This window comes from Diadema setosum, chromosome 1 (assembly GCF_964275005.1).
Source record: "Diadema setosum chromosome 1, eeDiaSeto1, whole genome shotgun sequence".
Classification (NCBI taxonomy): domain Eukaryota; kingdom Metazoa; phylum Echinodermata; class Echinoidea; order Diadematoida; family Diadematidae; genus Diadema; species Diadema setosum.
In genome coordinates, this window is record NC_092685.1 from 3,258,238 (window position 1) to 3,279,027 (window position 20,790).

Genomic DNA, 20,790 nt, shown 5'->3' on the forward strand with positions numbered 1-20,790 from the left:
TCACGTGTCAAGCTGCGAGAGCGGACCACCTGACTGATCTCTCGAGATCCCGAGGGGTTCAGAGGTAGACATCAGCGGGGTTCTGGGACAACTACATACTGGTACCCCTAGGAGGCTTGGACAATTGATCAGGGCCGCGGAACGTTTTTCAACTCCGCTCAGACGGGAAGAATCTAAGGGCGGAATCTTTGGGAATTGAAATTCATGAGTGTTGTGATTTTTTCCGATTTTATTTTTCGATTTTTTTGTTTTTTGTTTTTTTTTTGACGAACCAAAAGTGTGTGTGTGTGTGTGTGGGGGGGGGGGGGCTGCAGCCGCCCCCCCCCCCAGCCCCCCCCCCCGCCCGCCCCCCCCCGCTTCCGCGGCCCCCTGATTATTATTACCCCAGACCCCTGGCCCCTATACTATAGTAAGTCTAATCCTAATCCTGAACCTAATCCTAACGAGGTTGTAACCCTAACCCAAATTTTAACCCCAAACCCAAATTGTAACCCCACCTCACCTTAACTCTAACCCTATAGGCCTATCACTACTTAGTAACCGCGGTAAACCATTTATCCGGGGTAATTGGGGGGGGGGGGGGTAAATTTGCAAGGTGCTACATAAGCGCTTACCTGATTGTCCATCAGGGCAGTGAAATTAAAGTCGAGCAAGTGTTTTGGAACAACGAGGAAAAAAAAAAAAAAGCTTACCCGATTTCAGCAAACAAAAAGTTTTGAAGTCACCTTTTCCCCCCACTTGTCCTTCAAACCCACGAAGTTAACCTTACAAATTAATAATACATCACACTTTAATTTCATTTCAGCAACTTTCCAACACAATCGTTCCATTTCGTGAAGAAGCTTAAATGCAATGCAACATAAACACTCGATGGAACCAAATGTGTCACTCCAATGTAGAGTCCCTATGACGTGTTTAGATAATTCCAGATACCTTTGCACGGACTTTTCTCGACGAAAGATTTTTCTTCCCAGATACTACCAGGTTATGGAACACCCTGCCAGAAGAACTAGTCATCACCACTTCTGCAAACCTCTCCAGGCAGGAGGTGAAGAGCATACCCCGCTTCATTGTAGAGGAACATTGTTTTTAGCCGTATAGGAATGACGTAGAAAAGTTTTTAAAGTCACTGTACATACGTCACTCCATGACCTGCCAAATAATACTACTATACTATACTGTATGCCCCCCCCCCCAAAAAAAAAAGCAACAACAACAACAAAAATCAACGGTACCTTCTGCAAAGATAACTTTCAAAACAGTGAGTCAATCCAAATATAGAATTTCAGGGTATGAAACTATGACTTATCACCCACACAGGAAACCCCAACCGCGTATGGGAAACAAACAGGTATAATATTATATATATATATATATATATATATATATATATATATATATATATATATATATATATATATATATATATATATGTATATATATATATATATATATATATATATATATATATATATATATATATATATATATATATATATATATATATATAATATTATACCTGTTTGTTTCCCATACGCGGTTGTCTACGTGTTTTCTTTGCATGACGCGATCTCTAACATGACTTCGGCTTTGGAATTCCGCAGCATATAGCATCTCTTATTCACGCATGTTGCACGGTGGTTGAAACGATTAATGTTGTGATTGATGAATTATCAAGGCTGACACGAAACCTTTTAATTTATAACCTCACACACACACACACACACACGATCCTCGTTTTAATTAGAGGGGCGCTAATAGGTACTATATAGTAAATGTGCACAACGATGCAACACAGGTAAGCAGCAGGAGTACTCTAATTGTGGCTGTATTTAAAGGTAATGCAGCTATGACCAAAATAACAGTCAAGTGTAGTCTCGGATAAAAAGGAATGTGCTTTCGTTAAAAAAAAAACAAATCCGACACAAGGTATATCAGTACTATATACCCGTAAAGAGAACAAAGCATTACTATTGGTGTACTGTGCGCGACATTGTTTCTTCTTTTTAGAAACTACTGAGTATACCTACAAGCATGTAGGCTACGTGTGTGTGTGTGTGTGTGTGTGTGTGTGTGTGTGAGTGTGAGTGTGTGTATGTGTGTGTGTGTGTGTTTTCAGTCATTACTCATCTTCACAGACTGCTTGCAGTCACTGTCTTTGTACGCGGTAAAAATATGCAGTGAATTACTTTGTTCCGTTTGTCATTGGGTATCAATGGTTAAAAGGGCCATCAGATTCACTATCTTGAGGTTAAGTCACGACAAATCAACAAACAATGAGTAATACATGTAACAATATTCCCTAAGTTACTGCACTCGATTACTCATGATGAGATCCAGTAGGGTTATTGTATACCGATCTTACATTAAACTGAATACAGTTTCCATACTGTTAATCCCTAAAAGTTTGAACCCCTCAGAAAAAAAAAAGACTGATAAATGCTACTTAGTTATGTGTACTAACACCGCTGTAACCAGAAATACACAAATTTCTTTGGCAAAACACATGATTCAATGGCAGTATATAAACGAAGTCATATCATATCACAAAATAAATAAGAGTGTATGGTGTCGACTGCACTATCTAGTACGGTTAGGCATTGGGAGTGCATAGTCCATAGTATTAGAGCATGCACCGGATATGACAGTATTATGAAGGATGATTCCCCCTTGGGATATAGTGCACGACCAAGTCTAATAAACATTTTATGGCACACACAAAGTCACGTGATCACTTTAATGCACCGTCAACCAGTCACACGTCATCATGTTAGCTTCATATTATTTACTCAAGAGTTAAAAGGTCATGATCTTAGGCACTGAACGAAAGCATCATCACCATAATCATTATGAAGAGTTTCATTGTGAAATGGGCTAAGCGCCATTTTAACATCGTCAGACAGAGCAAAATAAAACAGTTCCATTGAGACCTCACTTGTAACATACTAACAAGGAATATTCTAGTGAGTTATGATTAGAAATTATTTTATTATCTTCTTTGTTTTTTAGCGGCTTTAATCACAAATATTTCAACTAAACAAGAACGGAGTTAGCTCGTTTTGCGATATAACTCTTCATATCAACAACAGAAAAACTGAATTCTTCCTCTCCCCCCCCCCCCCCCCCGCGTCTTATTATGATATACAGGCGTATGTTCACCGGTTCGTTTATACAAGTTGCTTACGAGTATATTTCGACTCGACGGATGCCTCTGCATTGGACCTACAAGTAGTGCGCAATTTCTCCCTTCCCCTTTTTCTTCTTCTGTTTTTTTTTTGTTTTTTTTTTTGTTTTTGTTTTTTTTTTTTTTAATCATGCGTTGTAAGATACAGACAGAAATTGCCAGTAGTTACGGGGAACAGTCAGTTTGCTTGTTTCCATGATCACAGACAGCCTAACGATCTGAACTGCCATCTTCTGTTGTTCCACGACTGGGCCTCAGCCAGCATAACGCGCGCTATTCCGTTCGCGTTCTTTGCACGGTGTGCGCGTAACGGGGGCGGGGATTCTGGCGGAGAAATGGAGCCAACATCCGGGTTACTGAAACCTTGTTTGTGGTGGTCAGGAAGAGTAGGTAAACCACAGGTAGGCTGGCGGGAAACCATATTTTTGTTGTCTTCTGTCAAATGCGTGGCAACAGCGAGGTGTTCAGAGTTTCCTCTGTCTACATGCAATAGTGGTTGTCCTTCATACCGACGTGTATGCTCTTCAGTGAAGCAGACGGCAGACTTGCTATTTGCACTGGTAGATATCGATGGTCTAACTTCACCTCGAGGTCGTTTTATATTCAGATTTTTGAATTTCGGCAGCAAATTTGATGGCTCGAGTATCTTATTAATATTTTCTTCACCGGAACGAAATTCTGTCTTGAACCAATCGCTCCTTCGAAAACCTATGTCACAATCTACTGAAGATGGTCCCCTTTTATTTGTAATCATTCCACTTCCAAACGAGTTCCTCTTCTCGACGTTGCAAGATTTGTGGATTAAGTCTTCTGAACACGATTTCTTGGAGTTGATTCTCCTTAAAAAGCCTCTTACCTCCCCGATCTCGTCCTGATATGTTTCCAAATTTCGCCGCATCTCACGCTGTAGAGACTTTGTTTTAGAAACCAGACGACTCTCCTCCATGTCGTTTAGTCGGAGCGCCCTCTGGTATCGCAGGGAATACAGGGATGGCTTCTCGCGCTTCCGGGATTTTGAAGCGTCAATCGCACCTTCCATGTACGATGAAAAGCAGGAAATTACAACAGAGGTGTTGCCGATATAAAAATCCATTTTCTCGATGAAGTGAAGATAATGCATGGACATGAACATAAACAAACACAGTAGCAGGAAGATAAAAATTCATCCCAACACTTTGACAGGGATCTTGCTAACTGTCCATGACCGAATGCAGGGAGGAAAACGCGAAGAAAAACATTTATCTTATATCCAATTACAACTGCCGCCTGAACACTCTCACATGTCGACGAAATTAGTCTTTAAAGTCACCTTGAAATGGACCAAAAGTTGTGCCTTATGAGGAAAATCCATCAATCATCACGAGTAGAAGAAATATAACGCAGAGGCAATCACTGCCAGGTATATACCACATACCCCCATCCTTCCCAGGTATACCCCATCCTTCTATGACAGGTATACTTTATTACTAAACTTGTCTTTCACTCATACAACTGTTTCTTTCTTGTATACCTGTCCTACTTTTTTAACTATATCGGCTCGGAACATTTTCTTCCGATTGACTGGTATGCACATTCGTATATTCTACTTAGGGCCTATTCATGCTACAGGAGCCCTGTATCTGCATGAGCACTAGCTGCTTTCCTTGGGGTTTCCACCATGTCTAATTATTCTGTGTTATATTTTACTATATGCACCTGACTGTGGATACAATTAATTACCGGTATGTATCTTGTATTTTGTTTTTCTGATTTTGAAGAATTAAAGGGAAATGAATTAATTGGACATAATTGAATTAATAGAAATATCAAGATATGGCTGAGACACGATATAATTTCATTTAATTAATTGCTATTAAAGCTTAACCCTAAATTTGTGACCTTAAGCTCTTAACAAAATTAACGTGAGACTTTCTCCGTAAACTCCATATCATAAACATGCAATAAATCTATGTCCATTATTTCAGCAATAATGACACGATTCTAGTTTTAAACAGTACTGGAGTGTTGTTGTTTTTTTCAGTTTGCAATGTGATATATAAACTACAAGTTCATTGTATTTCTGGTTCTCTCGCTTAATCTGAGGGAGGTATCTGGAGCTTTCCTAAGTCTCCCTATAGTTGGCATGTGGAGAATGTCGAGCGGCACGCCATGTTTCCCGCTCGTCTCTCCGGTCCAGTGAAGAGCAGCCACCCGTACACGGGCATCGATACCAGGTTACCGAGGGGGAATACTGTTCATTCCGTCTTACCATACGTGACCAGAGCTACCAAGTCTCAAGCATTCTGCGTGAGACTCAAGCATTTAGGGTCTGTCTCACGATCTCACGCATCGGGTGAAGTCTGCAATTTGGGCCAAAAATAAGGAGCATAGCTCAAAGGATTAAAGTGATAGTTGCAATTGAAGGTATATTTCCCTTTTGTCTTTCAAAATAAGTAGAAAATAGTTACTTAAGTATGCACCAGATCTCATCATTAAGAGCTGAAAACAAAAGAAGAAAAAACTCCCCATAGCTATCATGGGGGGGGGGGGGGGGACATCCCCCGAATTTGCGCGCGCGCCAAGAAACCGAGTCATGAAAATCTCACTCAAAAAAGTTGTTTGAACTTGGCATCACTGCGTGACGGATGTTGAGCTAGCTTGTGTAGGTCACCATCCATTACAATTCAGGTCACCAATTGATGTCATTGGCTATAGAGCGTGAAATCCGAACAAACATTACATTCACAAAGGAATCAATCAAAGGATTGCTGCAACGTCCATCCTCCTCCTTCATGTACCATTAATTCTTCACCACACAAGATCGAAGTAACACTCCCCTTCCAACATCTATATCAAAGGGAATTCAAAAGCATAATGATCATCATAAAAGGCGATCTGTTAGAGGTATCCAAATGAAATTTGGCATAAAATTATGTATGTATAAGTGTACAAAGTTGTGCCCATCACTTGACCTTTGACCTATGACCTCATGGCCCATAACTTTCCCTGGATAATCTTTATCTGGTAATGCATGTATACATGCAGAATTATCACTGAAGGTGATTAATACCCCGCCCCTAGTGTTGCTTATGTGATGTCATGAGGGCAATGACGTTAATACCAAGTTTGTGCACTTGTCGAATTGGAAACAGAATAATTTTAGTTTACTGTACAATTACAGAGTTGACACCGAGTATAAAACTTAAAGCAAATGGAAACATGCTTTCCCCCAGCATCAGGCAAGTCTGATACAAACACAAGGGACATTTTGCATAACTACACTTAAAGATCATCATACACACCAAATTTGACCTTCATAGCTTGAATGGTTTATTTTGATACAAAAATGAGTGGTTACCATGGCAACACATTTTCCTTATACTAACACATTGGTGTCTTGCAAAACTACACTTCTAGATCATGATACATACTAAATTTGACTTTAATTGCTTGAATGATGGAAAAGTTATTCGATCTGTAAGGTTTTGGTAAAATTGTGGTTACCATGGCAATGGTTTGTGTGACAAACACAAAAGTTATGTGTTCCACATCTATACCTCAGGGCCATAATGCCTACCAAATTTGGTTTCAATTGCTTGAAAACTGTGGAAGAAGTTCACTCCACAGCATTTAAAAAAAACAAAAAAAAAACATGCGGTTTCCATGGCAACGCATTGTCCGATACAAATACAAAGGACATTTTGCAAAACTACACTTAAAGAGCATCATACACACCAAATTTCACCTTTATAGATTAAATGGTTCAATTTGATACAAAAATGAGTGGTTACCATGGCAACACATTTTTCTTATATTAACACATTGGTGTCTTGCATAACTACACCTCCCGATCATCCTACATACTAAATTTGACCTTAATTGCTTGAATGACGTGGAAGTTATTCAATCCACAAGGTTTTGGTAAAATTACGGTTACCATGGCAACGCTTTGTCTGACAAACACAAAAATTATGTGTTCCACATCTATGCCTCAAGGCCATAATGCCTACCAAATTTGATTTCAATTGCTTCAAAACTGTGGAAGTTGTTCACTCCACAGGATTTTGAAGAAAACATGCGGTTACCATGGCAACGCTTTGTCAAGTACAAACACAACAAGTGTCTTGCATAACTACACCTATAGATCATCATAGATACCAATTTTGAAATTGATTGCTTAAATACTACGGAAGTAGTTCCCTCCTCAAGGTTGTGGTAAAATTGTGGTTACCATGGCAACGCATTGTCCAACAAACACAAAAAACATGTCTTGCACATCTATACCTCGATATCATCATTTACCCTAAGTTTCATTTAAATTGCTTCAAAACTGTAGGAGTTCGCGACGCAAGATTTTGCAACAGACCGACCGACCGACCGCCTGCCCGACCGACCGCCCGACCGACCGACCGCCCGACCAACATCACGGTGATTCCTATATACCCCCTTCACACTTAGTGTGGCGGGGGTATAAAAATAAGAGGCATTTCATAGATATGCCACTGAAATAGTGAAATTTTAAGAATTTGACTTAGAACTTTCACCATGAACATTTGCAACCAAAGTTGATGGGCACAACATTGTACACTTATACATACGGTACATAATTTTATGCCAAATTTCATTTGTATACCTCTAACAGATCAAGTTACGCTGTCCACAATATTGATAACGAAGGACAAATGGAAGGACAGAAGGACGGAAGGACAGATGGACAGAAAACCTGAAAACATGCCTACGGCAACACTTCGTGGTGGAGATATAAAAATTCGATATCAGTAGCTTATTCAAGTTCTGTGTATACAGCCGTATTCACATACTAGTATGCAGGACAACATTCCCCATGATATCTCTTTGTTCTTTGTCTGTGGTCGAAACGCTATTCACTCTCCCAACACACACACACACACACACACATACACACGTACGCACACACACACACACACACGCACGCACACACACACACATACACATACAAATACATACATATGCACAAATACATACATATGCACAAATACATACATACAAATGCTAAAATAGTTCAAACAGCTTTAATCAGTCTTCTCTTTCAAACATTTATTGATGCCTGTCTGAACACACCTGTTATTTGAATCATTGTTTCTCTCTCCCCCTCCCCCCCCAAAAAAAAAAGAATAAAATAAAGGACTGCAAGTTGATGTTAAGAAGTCACTTGGAGGCTTGAGTTTGTTATCAATGCAACAAGAGTCTTTTATTGCACTTATAGTACTGCCCAAAGCAATTTCTAGTAGTTTTACAAACAAACATGAGTATATGTCAGATAAAAACAAGGCTTATCATTTGTATAAAGCTATCAAGCTCATACAATTCAATTTCTCATGCCAGAATGTGAACACTAAAATAACAAAATTGAGAAGAATGATGCAGAAACTGTAGAATGATACAGGTGGCACCTACAATCAAAAAGTGTAATTGCAAATATACAAATCAAACACACTTCTTCAGTCTTACCTTAGGCTTTGACCAATGCTATTTCAGCATGAAAGGTCATGACCTCTGTAGTTAAACAGCTGAACACATAGAGTATCTGAAGATGAATTCATACCATTACAGTAGTGTAGAATCATCTTGATCAAATGATGACTACATCCATGCATTGTTGGAACTTGAAATAATAATTGTCAGTACATGCGATGCACTGTTAGCAATTGAGCTGTAACTGACATTACTCTACATGTGCATGTAACTCGTAAAAATGGCAAATTCTTGAGTTTTAGTGTAAGAATACCTAAATTACAACAAAACCAGCAAATATTCACTACAAAAGCACATTGGATCATCTTCAAAAAGTTCTTTTCATTACTTATAAGGCAAGCAAGAGTTGATTTTACATATAGCCCAGATATCATACACCTTCAAATGTGTTATGAGTATGAAATTACTTTCCATGAGCCAAAGGTTCAACTCCAACAAAATACAATCATGCTACTTTTGGTTCAGCAATGACAAAACTGTCTTGGGGCAAATTGTGTTCAGTGACACAGAGTCCACTCAGATCATACAGATTCGTGCTAAATCATTTGAAATGTGACAATACCAAAGCAGGCCTTTGTTAGAACATATTTGTTAAGTTATTATATTTTTGCATTTCTGTTTATTGAGATGTCAGACATCAAACACTGTTTCATTATTTATGAGTACTATGTCAATTTACACATGGCACTTGTGTTCTGCCCTGTAGGCATAGGATCAGGTAACGAGCAGAAACACACACTGTATTTAGCACCTCAATGTCATTATCAGCCTTGAGTTTCTTAAAACTCTGAAAATACACTGTAAATCAGCACACTGTTTAAATACACAAAATTTGGTACAAAAAATACTTAATATTCTCAAACACCGTTGCATACAAGTGCCTGTGATGCACACAGTCTGCAGCAACAAAACCTTAAATTACAGACTTTGTAATACAAATCAGATTCATGTAAAATTATCTATGAAACATATGATCAAGTATTTACACAAGCATGCAGGATGATCTCACTGTTGATAAGAAAGTTTATATACACTTCACTATGTACACAAGTTTCTGACAATGCATTCACTACTAATGTCCTTCTCGAAGAGCTGAATTACCCTCCCAACACGGGGTAATAACTGCAAAAACATCTTATACTATATAGAGCACAGAGCAGCTGAAGACCTTAATATACACAGTATGTAATTAGATTTGAAAACTGAATGAAAGTTGTACTGATAGGTAATGGATCTGTGGACAGGACACTATAACTAAGACATTGAGCAATGCCAATCAAGACAGCTAAACAGACTTAACCCTAATCAGGCTGGGCTTTTTTGGCTATGCTATATCTGGGGGGGGGGGGGGGGGGGGGGGGGGGGGGGGCGGATTCCGCCCCCCCCCTTCAGATCTCGCCTATGGAACGCGCGATTGCGCCGAAAATCAGCATACGCCTGCGACGTATTCTATCAAAATGTATGGTTACTTTCTCCGAAAAGTTTTTCTTATATTTTATATTAATTAATTATTGTAATTTATGCATAAAATCAGTTTTGGGCTCTAAATCACTTATTTATGCTCCAATTAAGCTAATCTCTTTTTAAAAATGTTTCTTGTATCATTCTTCTGAGACATAGGATAAAAAAAAAATCTGTATCGAAATTAATTTCTTATGTATTTTATTGTTTTTTGAATTTCTTATGTATTTCTTTGTTTTTTGGCCAAAATTTGTCACAGACATTTTTCAAAGCATTATTATGCTAAAATAAATTAATTTTGGCCATTCTAAGCGAAGATATGAATTTTTATGTGAATTAATTGAAAAAACACAATTTGCATTGGATTTGTACACAAAATCACGTTTTGGAGCAATTTTGGGGTTGACAAATTTTTTTCGAACGGGCGTCTCGTCAAAACAGTACGCGCGGGCGCAACAATTTGGGTCTCAAAAGTTGCGCGATACTTGAAAGAAAAAAGTCATGAAACATCGTGGCGGGAGCCTGATTAGGGTTAATGTTTCCTGAGCAGTAGAAATTCCACTCTTTTTCAATCTATTTAATCCTAAACCTGTACAATATAAAACTACTTCTATAAAAGAAGAAACCATCACTATATGCAAATTCAGCAGAAGAATGCCATTACAGTAAGAAGAGTACTCTTTCTACTCAGTACAGCCTGTTACCAAATGAGTGCCATCAAAACACTCACTACATGAATGAACTCTAGGGGAATAAAATCACCATGATGCTGGAGATGACAAATCTTTATAACATGGGAAAGATTCTTATAGTAATTCATGGGATTTCCAATGAATATGAAATCTTTATGCTGGCACATTCCCTAAATTAGGTATTAACAAATAAATCATTTCTTAGCACTTCTTCTCTACATCCAATTTACAAAATATTTGTAAACTGCAGAGATCTAAAGGATTGGATATATATTCATACAGGGCTCGACATTGGTAGTGGGCCAGTGGCTCAGGGCCACAAAAAAAAAAAAAAAAAATGGTGTTGGGCCACCAAATTTGACTTTTGGTGGCCCAATCTGGCAACTTCAGATTCTAAATGGACGGTTATTTTTGCTTTTTTTTTGGGGGGGGGGGGGAGGGAGCCACCTATGTCTTTCGTGGGCCACCAAAATTTCAGATTTTAGTGGTCGAGTGGGCCACCAGACACACACAAAAAAAAAATTAGTGTCAAGCCCTGATATACATACATGTATATTTATAATTTTGAGTTTTTTGCAATTTGAAATCACAACACAACACAATACATTTAGCTCAAAATGATAAAATTTTAGCGTCTTTTGACAGTAAGGCAAGAACTTGGAACAGTGAACATATTGTACTCGCATACCTCGCTCTTAATAGATTAGTGAAAGATGTGTGTTGTCTTTGATAGACATTGATAATTATCACCTTACTCATTAGCCTACATCTCAACCTAAATCAACATCAATATTCTATATCATGCTTTAAAACTGCATTTCATATCTGTCTATTCTTCTTTTATTAAAACTTAACTGAAGAGTATATTTTTCTGGGCAACCAAATGTATGAAAAAAAACAAACCCCACCCCAAAACAATCAAGTCATCAAATAAAAGTACAAAATAGCAATGACCAAATAAATATATTTGTAAGGTACCAGTACAATCAAGATATATTCAGCCAATTACTGGATCATAAATATAATGTTGTAATATGTAATACATCAAAATACACACTTCTATACCAAAAGGTAGAAAATATTTGCTTCACAGCATCACATCCATGTTGACTGTAGGTACTGCTTATCACAACACATGAATGCTATCATGATACTTACACAACATACACAGAGACTGAGAAAAAAAGAGCGAGAAAAGTAATATTTCAGTTAAATCTCTTTAAAGTGCATTGCATAAAGGAAGAGACATTATGTAAACAAAACAAAAAATCCTTCAGCCCTTTGCATATCACATGCATTTGATTGCTTACAATACATGCAAGCTTTGTATTTATCAAGCACTAATATCATTTTGAATAATTTAAATGTAATAAAAATCACCATTATCATGAAAAACCAATCCCCACTATCAAGAAAAACCAATCCCCTTAAAAAGTCATAAAAGAGAAAATAAATACATACAGTAATAGTAGTTTACAGGCAGAAACAATTTCGTGCAATATTAGCAAACAATTATGTATCATTTCAATGGCAGCAGTCATTTTTACTGAAGAAAACTGGTATAAAAAGGAACAAATTTTAATTGAGCTCAGTTGAAAAAAAAAAAAAAAAAAACTCTTTTAATATTGCAAATTATAGTTGCAATGTCCTGCAACATACAAATAGAAAGAAAATGATACACTGCCCATTGCGTCCTCAATGTAAAAGATATACCAACTGTTGCAGATAACTGCTAAAACTTCAGCACTTTGGGCAAACCACAAGTAAAAGACTGCATAATTCACCCCCAATTCCTTGCAAGAAGAGGGCACGAAAGCTGTCCGAAAAACAGAAATGGTTTCAAGGCGAGACAAATGAAGTGCTGTTTTTCTAGGAAACAATCACAATTTCTTTGAGATGACAGTAATGTGAAAGCAATTTGGCAATACCAACGAGGCACTGCCAGTTTTCTTTTAATCAAGTTACTAAAAGACCAGACTGGAATAGCTCTTAATGCTTTACTAATGTAGTTTAACCCATTAAGGACAGACTGATTTTGCTACAACACGCATTTCCCATAGACACTTGCCGCATATACTCGGGACCCGTCCTCAACGGGTTAACTATATTATGAGCATTCAAAGACTGCTGGATATAAACACTATTTGTTTGTTTGTTTTATCTTGGTGTCCATTTATCTCAGAGTATTGTGAAAATATTTCAACATCTTCATCTAACAGCATACTTAAGGCAAAAAAGGGTTATAATTTCTTTTCTTTTTCTTTTTTTAAAAGATAAATTTTATGTCTAGAATTCCATCAGTACTGCTTCAGGAATGAGAATGATTTAGCCCTAATGTACCCTAGAAGAAAGTTTTGTCTGTTATCCACAAACACGAACAATAAGAAATGATTTGAAATAAGGAATATTGGATGCAGTTTTCCAAGCATGTAGGCAGTCACTTTCACAGTTACTCTGCAATGAGTCTAGAAGCTTTGTTCAACACTATTCCAGCCATTTCATCAGTTTATTTCTTCACAAGGAGTGAAGCTGTGTGCAAGCTACTTCATGGGGGATGTTCCCCGGCAGCTGTCACAGGTTGAGGAGAGAGTGGGTACATCAGGGAAGCTGAGCCTCAAGGAAGAGCCGAAGATAAGCGATGCTTAGAGGCACCCTGGTGGTGAGGAACTGGCCAAAGATTGCTGGAATGTCTTTACCACAGAGGGCGACCTAGTGCATTGCAGAAAAGAGAATGGTATCAGTGATAGTTAACTTCTTTTGGATGGACTTTCAACTCATTGTACATGCAGTGTATATATTACTCTATAATTACATTACTGTAAAAGTGGATATTTGCGTGTGACTAATTTTTTTTTTGCGCTTTGCCGGGCATAAGAGTTTCACCTGTTATCGATTCTGCGGAATCAAGACATCAACTACTGGAACATATAGCAAGCAAAAACATTTGCGTGCTTTTATTTTCTGGTTGCGTGAAATGTGCGAAAATTTCCACTTTTACATTATACCATCACTGATTAGTACGCTCATTTTGATGCACGAGTCACAGATGTTTCTGCAAAGGTCTCCAAACACAAGACTGTTGATAAGAAAAACAAACAGACTTATTTCAGAAACCATTTCATGTTCCAAGGTTTATTGAGAAATACAGCAACATTTTTTTTAGTCTTTTTGACTTGCAAAGAGTTGCAGGAAAACAGACAGCAGTAATGATGATAATACATATGCTGGATATTTCTCCCACTTTAAGCCTGCGCACTTGGTTTCAAGGTAAATGCAAGTCATCTCATCAAACATCTTGCACTGGATTTTAACTCGATAAATGTCTGTATTTCAGAAGTGTTTGCATAATTTATTGCCCCTAAAAATTTCACAACCTGTAAAAAGACATTCACCTCTGCAAGAAATTCAATAATCAGTTACATCAAACCATCCTGACAAACACTGAACAGCAAAATTTAACTGTTACAACTTCATAATTATAACTGTTACAAAGTTTCTGTAAAAAGTGGACATTTTTTAGCAATATTAAACTATCTCGTGAAGTGTTTGCTCTTCATGTTGTGGATGGGCTTTTTGAATCAAGAGTGTAACGATCCTGAGAGCAGGAAAGTGACTGAAAGAGGATCATGAGTCTGTTACGCATGCATGTGTGCATGCTTAATACAAGTATTGTGAACAAAACACCACTAGTTGAAACCGGTGCAGTGCTCATTAATTGTTTGTTTTCAAGGCTCCATGAAATCAATATCTTTATGTGAAATGTTATGTGGAATGCCATTTAATATCTTTAGTCTCAATGTAGGTATACATTGTATTGCAGGGCTGTAAATGCAATGCTAGGGCTCAAAACCCCACCCTTGTTACTGAGCAAAGCACACAATCCACATGCAGGATGGCAAGACTTGTGCACAATCACACATTGCTACAGACCCACCTGCACAATGTAGGTGACCATGGAGTACTGGCCTGGCTCCTCTCCCACTGGTTCAACGACCCAACCACTGGGCAAAATATGACCTCGTGTCATGCTGCCACTCTCTGGGCACCCTGACCAATCCACTGACCGAAAGGATACCACATGGTGATCACCCTGGGTCATGTCATATAAGAAAGTATTAGCAAAATTAGCTTAATTCGAGGCAATCCTTTTGCATACCACTTGATTGTTAAGTTTACCTGTTCTCATTTGCTTTAATAATGTATAATTCTTCATGGTCTCTCTACTAGAAATCTGCTATGACTTTAATGTTGTATTTGAATACACACTTATTTCTGCCATGTAGAAACATTGAAACCAATAAACAAGTAAAGACCAGCAATGGTTACCAGACACCCTCTAGAGGTATGTAAAGCATTCATTCTTGACATTCTGAATTAATGGTACTAAGAATCGTATCATGGCAACTACCCCCAGGAGCAATTACCCCTCAGCTAAATACTGGTTAGTGGTAAGGTTAGAGTAAAGATTAGTGTTAGGTTTAGGGTTAGGAGTTTGGGTTAGGGTTAGGATTAGGTTCAGGAATAGGATTAGGATTAGGGCCAGGAGAACGGCCTGGGGTAATTGCCCAGGGGGTAACTGCCCTATACCCCTAAGATTATATGCATTTTATGAGAACATCAATCAAATTAACTAAAACAAGCACTTGGAAGTCTCTAAAATGTCTTCTTATACACACAGAAATAATGTTATATCAGCTCTATTGATTACTATAGAGAGAGCATTTCATGTCAGCATACTGGCTTTTTCTTGAAAGTGCTAAAATTTACAAGAACTAAAAATGCTGTTACTAGTTGTTATGGAGACTTACATCAGACTTGCATATTTGCAGCACACAGAAATCTCTGGCTTCCTTCTTCAATACTTGAGGCACTTCATGGACCATGTGATCTGTTTGGACAAATATTAAACACCTCCATCAGGTTTGTGATGCCTAACATTCTTTTTCTCTGTGAATGTTGCCATGAACATCAAAATATGACAGTATTACTCTATAAAGTCAGATTCTCTTCTCACAAATTCTATTGAGAAATTCCTTCCTATTACTACAATTACTTTTTTTTTTGGTCTGCTATTCTTTGTTTTAGCAAAACCATATCTTTTGCATCAATTCCTGGATCACAAAGAGGACTGAGAGGTATCTAAGATTTGCAACAATTTAGGCTATGATTTGAAAATTATGTACATAAAAAACACAAACTTCTGAGATATCATCACTTCAAATCTAAAGATTTTCAATGCGTGTATGGTTTTCAAGCACACATGTAAATATCTTTTCGTGAATACAAAATTTTTCATGCTTGAAGCTTCCACATATTAACTTATCAAGATACAATCAAATCGGTCAGACTAAAACTGAATCACTAGTCTTTAACGACACATATGTATCACATATCATTTTTAGTTCTCATCTAAAAATTACGTACAAGATAAGTTACGGCTCAACACTACCATTTTTTTTTTTTTTTGGGGGGGGGGGGTAGCCCAACAATGAAATTTGATGGCCTGGAAAATAAAGAAAATTTTCCCCTACTCTGGATGAGATAGACATTAAAAAAACAATTAATGTACTAAAACCAACAAAAAATTGCCACCCAAACATATCATTTCAAGAAAAAGTGGTGGCCTAGCATCTATTTCAGGTGACCCCCAGCCACTGGGCCACTAATAATGTTGAACCTTGGATAAATCCTTCGTAAATATAAAATAAGCGAAATACATGAGCTAAGAAAAGCTATGTATGAAGTGTGTACTCACATATGCATATGTCTTCCGAAAGGTTTCTTGGATTGTTCATTTTCTAGCAAAAGGAAAGAAGTAACAAAATATATATATATATATATATATATATATATATATATATATATATATATATATATAATATTAAAATACATGAATACATATTTGATGAAATAATGTATACCTGGTGTATATCACTGTGGGGATTCTGTGGATTTCATGAGTTGATATGTGGACAGAGATTGATTTCAAGTTTGATTTTATTGCCAGGCAATAGCACTAGCACCGAACTTGAAATCACCAATTGCATTACAACTACTTAGACGCACCAATATATAGCTATAAAGCTCAGACTGAATATGTATCTACATGCATTCAGTGAAGATATAATCCTAACATCACTGTTTGTTGTGTGTTACATGAACTTACGACAGGGATTACAGCACATTTCATCAAAAGGCTACCCCTTAGTAAGACAAGCATAATCAATCTTTGGTCCATTATATGCTGATTTCTATATTCTTTGTTTGGTGGTGGTCAGATGAAGGAGTTCATCATGGCAGATGTGAAAAAAAAAAAGAAATTAACATTTAGACTTCCAGTCACATGTCGTCATTCTTTAGTTCTAAAGTGAGGGTTGCTGTGTAATCCTTCAAAGTTAAAAACAACAACAACAAACAAACTCACACGTACAATAGCCATACAAACATAAACTGGTCCCAGAGGAAGCAATATTTAGAATCCTGCGTTTACTGTGTAGAACATAATCAAAGGAAAACACACCTTCAGCATGGTGTCATAGGTAAACCTGGTGCGAGGATTGCGGACGGCTTTGAGGACAGTGTCTGGAGAAGCTTTGATAATACCCTTTCCAAGAAAACTGATGGGAAATGAAAATGATAAGTAAATGATAGACATCATAAATGCAATAAAACTGCATCCACACATAAAAGTTGAAACAATGAAATCGAAGCAAAGAAGTCAATGGATGCAATCCCATGAGCAGGGTAAATATTCTTTAGCATCTTCTTAATTACTGGATAAACAAACAATCAAACAAACCTAGATCCTCCCTTAACTCATTAACTTTGTATGTGAAAGAAAACACCTCTACCACAGATGCAATATTCTTAGGTATGCCAAATAAGTGAGAGAGAAAAAAAAAAAACCCAACAAAACAGTACTGTTTTGCTATCACATTTTTTGGTGTGAACAGATGTATTATATTACTTGTGATGAACATTTTGTGTATTCTCATCATCTGTGTCTGAGCATGTTAACATAGACCTACACAGAGTAACATGAATAAGTTCCCAAGATTAGTGACTACATCTAGAACCTGCCTCTATCTATGAAAGAATCTGGAAGGAGATGTCTTACCTATAATACTCCCCCTGTTTTGGTTTCTTCAAGATGACAACATCCTTCTCCAAACAATGGAAGCTGAGAGAGAGGAAAGTTTAGTCAGGAGAAGTTAAACCACAGAAAATCATGGTAGATAGGTACATCATATCCACTTCATTGTGGCTACATCTAAAGTCTGTCATTTTGCAGACAAAGTGACTTACACGAAAAGTGTCCTCTTCTACACATTACTCAAGTCTTATTACAGAATTACAATTTTTTCATAGAATAATCAATTCACAACATACTGTAAAATGAGAAATGCTCACGTGCATTTTGATTTCGCGAGAACCAAGACTCGCAAAATTAAAATGCATGCGAAAGTTCTTACCTACACTATATGCATTGAATGCCAGTGACAATACGTGAAAATTGCCATGAAAAAGGCTGTCAGCTCCAATTCGCGAAAATTTCATGCCATGAATATATTGTGTTTTACAGTAAACTGTATTAACGTAACTTGTACAACTAACAGAGAATCATAAAGTAAGAAACTCAGAGGAGATATATTGCAGGGCTTGACACTTTTTTTTTTCTCTCTGGTAGCCCATTCAGGCCCAAACATAATTAAATATCAAATTTTGAGGGCCCGAAAAACAATTACATTGGTCCAAAATAAAGGGAAACATGATAATCCATTTTGAATCCTAGTTACCTGATCGGGCCACCAAAAGACAACCTTCTGGCAATTTTGGTGGCCCAACATCAATTTTTAGTGGCCACGGGCCAGTAGGCCACCGCAATGTTGAGTTCTGATTATTGTCACACTTAACAATGTCCTTAAAAACAAATAAACAATGATTCCATTATTGTCTAAAATATGATTCATGTCACGTACAAGAAAGTTGTAACAGACTGAAAAAAATACTAAATTATGTCTAAAAATATGTGATCCTGATTGTCTCCCAGCAAAATTGGATTTCACATTTTAGGCGGCTGGGACCCAAGGAGGTCTTTTGAAGGCAAATGTACAAACTTACGACCATCCTCCGGTCTGAACGATCTGGTCATCTTCCGGAGCATTGACGTTGATGGTGGCTGCTTTTAAACTCTCCTGCAACACGTACTCGGCACTCTTACTTGCTAAGGTCTTGTATTCATCAAGGTTTTCTAGTAGTTGGAAACAAGACGGGCTGCAGTTACTAAAATGATAAATTCAAGTGGAATGATTAGACCTCAAAGATTAGAATACTCTGCTAAAAGAACAACAAAACTTGTTTTCAGTTTGTAACATGAAAATGATAGCCTCCAAAGTATCTCTAAGCATCAAAAAATGCACTCCAATACTTAAGTACCTTCCTACTATCTAATTCCTGTAGATGTGGAATGCTGCTCCATTTGCTGTTACTGATAGTGTATTTTGTTTTTGCTCTTCTTAACACTTGTATACCGAAACACTTCATCCTGACTTCATTTTGCCAAAGTACAAGCTCTTCAGGCTCAGGTAGTCTTTCCATATCATGCATTTTGATGGCTTCACTTCTGTTAAATGTTTTGTTTTGTATCCCTGCAAAATTTGTTAGTATGCTCGTGTCCTATTTCAGGTTGTTATTTTGCTATTCACGTGTTTACAATTCACACACAGAGAAATAACAATAACATGAACTTGACTTTCATTCAACAGTAAGCAGCAGTCATTACATCAAGGACAACCTAACACAGACTGTAACACAATAATTGTAAAATGAAATATCTGAAGATTGAATATTGTGCCAAATGTAGTTAAAACAAATACAAACTATTATAAGCTAACTTACCAATCTACATCACCATCTATCACATATACAATGTCACTATCAATGGAAACTGTTTTCTGATAGCGTGATAGAAGAAACTTTGAAAATTGACAGATGACTACTAACCTATGACCCCATTCAACTCAAAATCCCCCGAGCCCTGTTTGGTGGTGTTTCTGTCCGGAGACTGACCCCCATCTTTCTCTCTTCCCACTGGAGTCACCACGCCCTTCCTCTCCCCAGTAGCTGCTGCATCTGCACTGAGTGCCTTCTTGACCCGCTGTTTGCGGTGCCTGAGAGGAACCTCCTTGCGCTCACTATAGAACCCTGCATCATCACTGGATGACTGGTCTTGCTGCCATGAGCCGTCCAGATTCAGGCTGGTTGCACGTGGCTTCCGCGACCCGTTTGCCCGACTCGGCGTTGATCGGTGCGGAGATTTGTCTCTCCCGGCAATCAGCTCGGTGCTCTCACCCGAGTAAATTGGCAAGAAGTTTGCATCAATGTCTCTGTGATCTGAAAACCCTTCTGACGGCAAGCAGAAAGCTGACTTGTTGGGTGAGCATGAGCCCTTGGAGTGACCCTTCATACTTGAAGGGTGAATGTGAGTGTTGAGGTGGCGAAGGCTAGTGTGGCGTAGAGGGCGGACCTTCAGGTCTCTGAGTTCAAAGTACTGTTTGAGGGCAGCAAGGCGTAAGGTAGGTTTCTCTCTCTGGTAAGAGTCACTCTGGGAAGTAGAGGTGCAGGTGATGTGATGCATGATGCTCTTGTTGGGATCTGATAGGGAAATCATAATATTTGGCATGTTAAATGTCATATCAAAAATATACATTGCAATTCAAGAAATGTTTACTAATTACACCTGCACCTTTGGGTCATACATATAATATACATATATGTACATATATATACATATAATATACATATAATATATTATACATACCCGTCTGAAGACAATCATTTACTGTAAAAGTAGAATTTTCTTCAAGGTGTGGAAATTTTTCGCACATTTCGCACTTCCAGAAGCTAGCCTGAAAGTAGAAGCAAGCAATTTTTGCATGCAATTGCATTCCTGTAACACAC

General features: G+C 37.7%; 1 protein-coding gene across 1 annotated transcript in view; it reads right to left on the minus strand.

Annotated features, from left to right (window-relative positions):
• Positions 1-12,233: 12,233 nt before the first annotated feature.
• Positions 12,234-20,790, minus strand: part of LOC140246523 (uncharacterized) — a 53,355-nt gene continuing 44,798 nt past the window's right edge. Inside the window, exons 6-13 of the mRNA XM_072325871.1 lie at positions 19,834-20,484; positions 18,952-19,081; positions 17,948-18,010; positions 17,351-17,447; positions 16,586-16,628; positions 15,639-15,718; positions 14,765-14,920; positions 12,234-13,539 (exon numbers count right to left, since the gene is read on the minus strand). Coding sequence (XP_072181972.1) covers positions 13,429-13,539; positions 14,765-14,920; positions 15,639-15,718; positions 16,586-16,628; positions 17,351-17,447; positions 17,948-18,010; positions 18,952-19,081; positions 19,834-20,484 — 1,331 coding nt within the window. The 3' untranslated portion in view covers positions 12,234-13,428. The remainder of the gene's footprint in view (positions 13,540-14,764; positions 14,921-15,638; positions 15,719-16,585; positions 16,629-17,350; positions 17,448-17,947; positions 18,011-18,951; positions 19,082-19,833; positions 20,485-20,790) is intronic.